The following is a 6,000-nucleotide window of genomic DNA, read 5'->3' as shown; positions in this document are numbered from 1 at the left end:
CTGCTTTCTTTGTTTCGTATTGCAGATCCTGATAAAAGTTACACTCCGTGTACTTTACAGGACCCTCCGGCCTGTCCTCGAGCGGCTGCATCTCCGTCCGGCGGAGACGGCGCTCCCTTTAAGGGTTGCTAAGGACGCGCGGGCTTCGGCCCGGAAGTCGGAGGCGGCTCCCACGAACCCCCGCCCCATCCTGCATGCTGCGGGGCCCGCGGGATGGACGCCGAGCAGCAGATGGGCGAAGAGCCGCGGAAGGGGGGAGGCGCGGTAAGGAGAGTTGGTGCCGTTCGGGCGGAGAGGCCTGGCCTGCGCCGCCCGCCCGCCCAGGCCGCGTTGCCATGGCGACGCAGGGGCCTGTTCCAGTTCAGCCGCCCGCCGACGCGTTTTCTCCGCCTGCTAAGACGGGACCCCCCCGCCCCCACCCCGCCTTTAGCCCTTCCTTCCCCAGGGCCAGGTCTCCGAGGGGTGTCATGGCGAACGAGTCCTCGTTTTTAGGCCCCCGCCGGGCAAGTTTTCTAAAAACTCGTCACTCTGATCGGGCAAAGTGTAACTGTGAAGAAAGCATTCTTACTGTGGAGAGCCCCCGGCTTGGAAGATGCCTCTAATCTACCTGGAAGGGATGCGGAAGTCGTGGTCCACCCTCGCTTCGTAGCCTGGGGGAGCGGGGGGGGGGCGTTCCTGCCCAGCCGTAGCTAGGGTTGCCAACCTCCAGTTACTAGTAGCTGGAGAGCTCCTGCTATTACAAATGATCTCCAGCCGATAGAGGCCAGTTCACCTGGAGAAAAATGTCGGCTTTGGCAATTGGACTCTATGGCATTGAAGTCCCTCCCCAAACCCCGCCCTCCTCAGGCTCGACCCCCAAAACCTCCCGCTAGTGGCGAAGACGGACCTGGCAACCCTACCGCGTCTCCCATCCCTTATAGGGTTGTGATGAGGGGAACCCCTATGGGATGTGATTTGATTTTGAAGTAGCTCTGAAAGGTTCAGGAGCACTCTGAGGGGCAGCGGGGCTCAAGCCTTTTCATTCTGCCTAAAGGTCCCAGGCCCTGACCTGGATGGCCCAGGCTAGCCTGATCTCGTCAGATCTCAGAAGCTAAGCAGGGTCAGCCCTGGTTAGTATTTGGATGGGAGACCACAAGGAATACCAGGGTTGCTGTGCAGAGGAAGGCACTGGCAAACCACCTCTGTTAGTCTCTTGCCATGAAAACCCCCCAAAAAGGGGTCGCCATAAGTCGGCTGCGACTTGAAGGCACTTCACACACACAAAGGTCCCAGGGCCCACCTTGAGTGGAAGGTTGATAGAGAGTTAAGAGCATGAGAAGAGTCTGGCTGGAGCAGGCCAGTGGCCCTTCTAGTCCAGCATCCTTCCTCACATGGTTCTTCTGGAAGTCCAACAACAGGGTGCAAAGGCCTTCCCCAATGTTGCTACTGACGGGGGATTTACGAGGGTTGCCCAATTATGCATCCCAAACAAAACAGAACCGTTAAAGTAATTCTTTATTAAAAGCTCGAGCTGAGAAGTTCACCTAGTCTAAGTCACTTAAAGACAGGGAAGTTCTACTGACCTCATTACACATACAACTTTTATAGTTTTAATGACATCACAGCATTACTAGGGAAAAACTAGAAAAAGAAAAATGATCCCATCCAAGTAGACATAAGCAAGTATTGACGCATTCATGCAGCTTAAAAAATGTATCTAGCTTCTTGTAGCTACAGGGAGAGTGAATTCAAAATTCTACTCTATACCATCTTATCAGCACTCAAGGCTGGACGCCTTTTCTTCTTAGACAGTCTTTTTAGAATAGCAAAGCCAGCAGGAAAACTTGTCAGGTTACAAAGGTTCATTTTTTAGTCAGAGAGGAACCTAGCAGAAAATAAAGATGGCTGCACTTATGACAAGTTAAAATTCACCCACGCCACCTAGCACTGATAGCCAGAGTTTTACTGCCTCTGGATGGGGAGGTACCTTTTAGTTATCATGGCTAGTAGCCACTGATAGACCTCTCCACCGTGAACTTGGGAAATGACTTTGTGAAAGAACTGTTTTGCTTTCTAATGAAGTATTGTACCTGTGCCTTGTGTACCTGCAGGGTTGAATAAGGATCTCTCCCCCCCCCCTTCATTAAGTACTTCGGTTTCCCCCTTTGTGGTTGAGCCTCTAGGCTTATTGGTTCTTGTAGGCTATCCGGGCTGTGTGACCGTAGTCTTGGTATTTTCTTTCCTGACGTTTCGCCAGCAGCTGTGGCCGGCATCTTCAGACGAGTAACACTGAAGGACAGTGTCTCTCAGTGTCAAGTGTGTAGGAAGAATAATATATAGTCAGAAAGGGGGTTGGGTTTGAGCGGAGTCATTGTCCTGTAAAGTATTAAAGGTAATGTGCTAATCATTGTCCTGTAAGTATCAAGATAATGTGCTAATGAGGGTGTGGTATGTTAATGTGGAACCATTGTATCCTGAAGTGATCTGTTAACATGTGGAATCCAAAGCTAATCTGCACGGCTATTGTGGACTGTAGTCTTTGTTAGTCTGGAGGTTTTCAGGACAGGAAGCCAAGCCTTGTTCATTCTTAAACTCTCTTCTTTTCTGTTAAAGTTGTGCTGATGTTTATGAATTTCAATGGCTTCTCTGTGCAATCTGACAAAATAGTTGGTAGAATTGTCCAGTCTTTCAGTGTCTTGGAATAAGACCCTGTGTCCTGTTTGGGTCAGTCCATGTTCAGCCACTGCTGATTTCTCAGGTTGGCCAAGTCTGCAGTATCTTTCATGTTCTTTTATCCTTCTTTGTATGCTGCGTTGTGTGGTCCCGATGTAAACTTGTCCACAACTGCAAGGTATACGATATACTCCTGCAGAGGTGAGGGGGTCTCTTTTGTCTTTTGCTGATCGTAGAATCTGTTGTATTTTCTTGGTGGGTTTAAACACTGTTTGTAGGTTATGTTTTTTCAAAAGTTTCTCCATCCTATCAGTGACTCCTTTAATAAATGACAAGAATACCTTTCCTATGGGAGACTGTTTTTCCTGAGTTTTCTGAGTTTTATTTAGTTTAATGGCCCTTCTGATTTCATTTCTGGAATAGCCGTTTGCTAGCAGTGCGTGATTTAGATGATTAATTTCTTCCTTGAGAAACTGTGGTTCACAGATCCATCTTGCACGGTCCATTAATGTTTTGATTATTCCTCTTTTCTGTCGGGGGTGGTGGTTGGAGTTTTTGTGTAAGTACCTCTAGGCTTAGTTTGCTGAGCTTCATTTTGTAAAAGCTGCTGCAGGGCTTAGACCCATTAGGAAGAAGATGGGTGTGGCTGTCTAGTGTAGCTGTAAGTGCTTTGCGTGTCATAATAAAATGTATCCCATGAAATGGCCTTTTCCCTCAGCAAAGCCCAATGCTGTGAATTAATTTTGTACTGAAACTCCATACGTACTATTTATATTGACCTCTTTAACTAGGCTTGTATTCTGTATGTTTTGAAGCATATAGTTTGAGCCTGCACAATTTACAGGCCACCAGGTTGAATATTCCCCCTTCCCCCTAGGAACTGGACCTATTTTCTGGTTTTATTGCCAACTTAGGACCACAAAAACTGGTGGCTGTTTTTGACTGATATGTTACAAGTTGTGCAAGCTTGCTAATAGTGATCATGAGATTCTTCTTCAATTATTTTTCTACCCCAGATAAATATTTATTCCTTTATTATATTTCTTTAATAAACTATTTACACTTGCACTGTTAATAAAATATTCTTGAGGTGGCTAGTCCCAGGAATCCCTAGAGATTTTTGTTCCTTCCCAACAGCCCTAATACTAAATGCTTTCCCATCTAAGACTCCCCCTTGTTTTCCCCTATCACCTTCAGCTGCCTTTTTTTGTCCTTCCCTTGTAGCTACTTCTCCTACTGATAATTTGTTTCTTCCTTGCAATCTCTTTCCCCCCCACCTAGTGCCAGATGTTTACTCCATCCTTCCCAATCTGTTGTTGTCACTGCCTCCTAAATTCCAGGGAAGAGGATAAGGCTCTCATTCATTTCTGATAACATGGCTTTCAGTGCCATGCATGAATTGTTTCTGAAACTCATGTAGATTCCTTGGTCAAAGTTTGATAATGGTGGAGGCAACAGTATGGTATAGATTATGTGTAGTTCTGAAGTTCTCCTTTCCATTCTGTGCAGGTGAAGATGGGCCGACGAGCTCAGCAAGATTCCTACTCAGAGGAAAATCATCTTAGCCAGACCTACTCTTCAGCAGGAGAGGTGGGTGCAACCAGCTTAGTCAACTTGCTTGCAGCTCTGGGGCTTAATTTTCAGCTGAGAAATTGGAACATGTTGAATTTTCATCCAGGATAGAAGTCTAAACCTTGGTTAACAATGGGGACCCTAACTGTGCATGAGACAGGCTCCTTTTGTTTCTCTTGTCCTGCCAAGAGCATGTTCTCTAGAACCTGCTGCTGCATTGACCTTCACTGATAGCTCTGTATTGATGTGCCACCGAGCGGTCCATACGTAAGTAGCAGAATCCATTGCTTGCAAGCACAGATGAGCTTTTTGCAGGTGATAATTTACCATAGGGTACACATAACCGCTTGGTAAATTGATTGTTTTTATTTTCCTGTTGAGGGGAAGTTTACTGCTTCCCTGGATTTCAGGTTGGATGCAAATGTGTCATAAACTTCTCTTCTCTTGGCAAGATGTAACAGACTTGCTGTATAATTCATAGAACCGTCTTTCCCTCTCACTACAGATTTTTCACCTTTGAAACTAAAGTTTCCTTTTTCCCCCAGTCACTCAATCACTTTATCGTATGGTCCAACTGACCTTGTTCAGCTGTGTAATACAACCAGTAGATTAAAGTACGTACACATATGTAGGTAAATAAATCAATAAAATTCCTTCAACAGCCATGATCTAGTCTCAATGGCAACACTGTTTTAAAGGCCATTCTTTCAGTTGGATAAACATTTCCAGCAAGAAACATGGTAACCACATCTTCCTCTGAACAGCTACTATAACTAATTACTATAACAGAAATACAAAATAAAATTTTGCCCCTCTAATAGCTATTTGATGAGAGGGGCAAAAATTTATTTTGTAATTCTGTCATGTGTGTGTGTGTGTAAAGTGCCGTCAAGTCGCAGCCGACCTATGGCGACCCCTTATGGGGTTTTCAAGGCAAGAGACTGTCATAGTAATTACCAAATAACAACACATGGGCTACACCACAGCCTCTAATTCCCTGCCTCCCTAGCTTCTGCTTTCTCTTGATGTCATTTGTGACTTGACTTCCACCTTTGAAAGCCTGTAGACAAATCCTGGTCTCTCCTTGGCTTTGTTTCTCTTTGTGCAGTCTGACAGTGCCCCTGTCAGTTACAGTCCTGTTTGTACCAATTAGAAAATGTTGCCAATGTAATTGGCCAAGGCATTACACTCAGTAAGGATCTGAGAACGCTGTAACATTTTCTTGCATTGGATTGTGGGGGAAAGAGTTTTGCTTATCTGCCATTTTGTAGGTTGCCTTTTGTTGAGGAGAATTGGGAATTCCCACCATACTGTGCAGTTGGATTCATGATATAAAAATCGACAGCTGCACAAGAAGACCAAGAAATCTTACAGGCTTGCGTGAATCCATGCATCATTTTGATGCCACTGGGGAAGAATGGTAACAGGAGGAAAGGTAAGGGAGGGCACAAGGCCAGGCTATCTCAGCCAAGATATAAATGCCACACCACAGTGAAAGGAGAATTTCTGACCATGTCTGTTCAAAGCAATGTTGTAAATGTCTGTTGACCATGTCTTTGACCATGTCTGTTCAAAGCAAAGTCTCAACGTTGTCAGTGTAGATGTTGCAAGTGTGTGAACAGGACCAAGTAATCTTCCCATACCAGTGGCCAAATGTAAATGAATAAACATTGGTAAGCCCTAAGTGTGAAGCAAGAAAATATAGGCTCGTGGTGTTCTTAGCATGAATATAATCCAGCATGGGATGCTGTCACTTCTCGTGTTCACATTTATTAC

At 45.5% G+C, this 6,000-nt stretch overlaps 1 protein-coding gene across 1 annotated transcript in view; it reads left to right on the top strand.

Annotated features, from left to right (window-relative positions):
• The first annotated feature begins 214 nt into the window (after positions 1 to 214).
• The window catches only part of IFT43 (intraflagellar transport 43), a 59,026-nt gene continuing 53,240 nt past the window's right edge, over positions 215 to 6,000 (top strand). Inside the window, exons 1-2 of the mRNA XM_056851072.1 lie at positions 215 to 264; positions 4,162 to 4,242. Of these exons, the coding sequence (XP_056707050.1) occupies positions 232 to 264; positions 4,162 to 4,242 (114 nt within the window). The 5' untranslated portion in view covers positions 215 to 231. The remainder of the gene's footprint in view (positions 265 to 4,161; positions 4,243 to 6,000) is intronic.

This window comes from Euleptes europaea, chromosome 6 (genome assembly GCF_029931775.1).
Source record: "Euleptes europaea isolate rEulEur1 chromosome 6, rEulEur1.hap1, whole genome shotgun sequence".
In the NCBI taxonomy this organism is placed as follows: Eukaryota; Metazoa; Chordata; class Lepidosauria; order Squamata; family Sphaerodactylidae; genus Euleptes; species Euleptes europaea.
The sequence above is the reverse complement of the archived record's forward strand: the minus strand, read 5'-3'. Positions and strand labels throughout refer to the sequence as shown.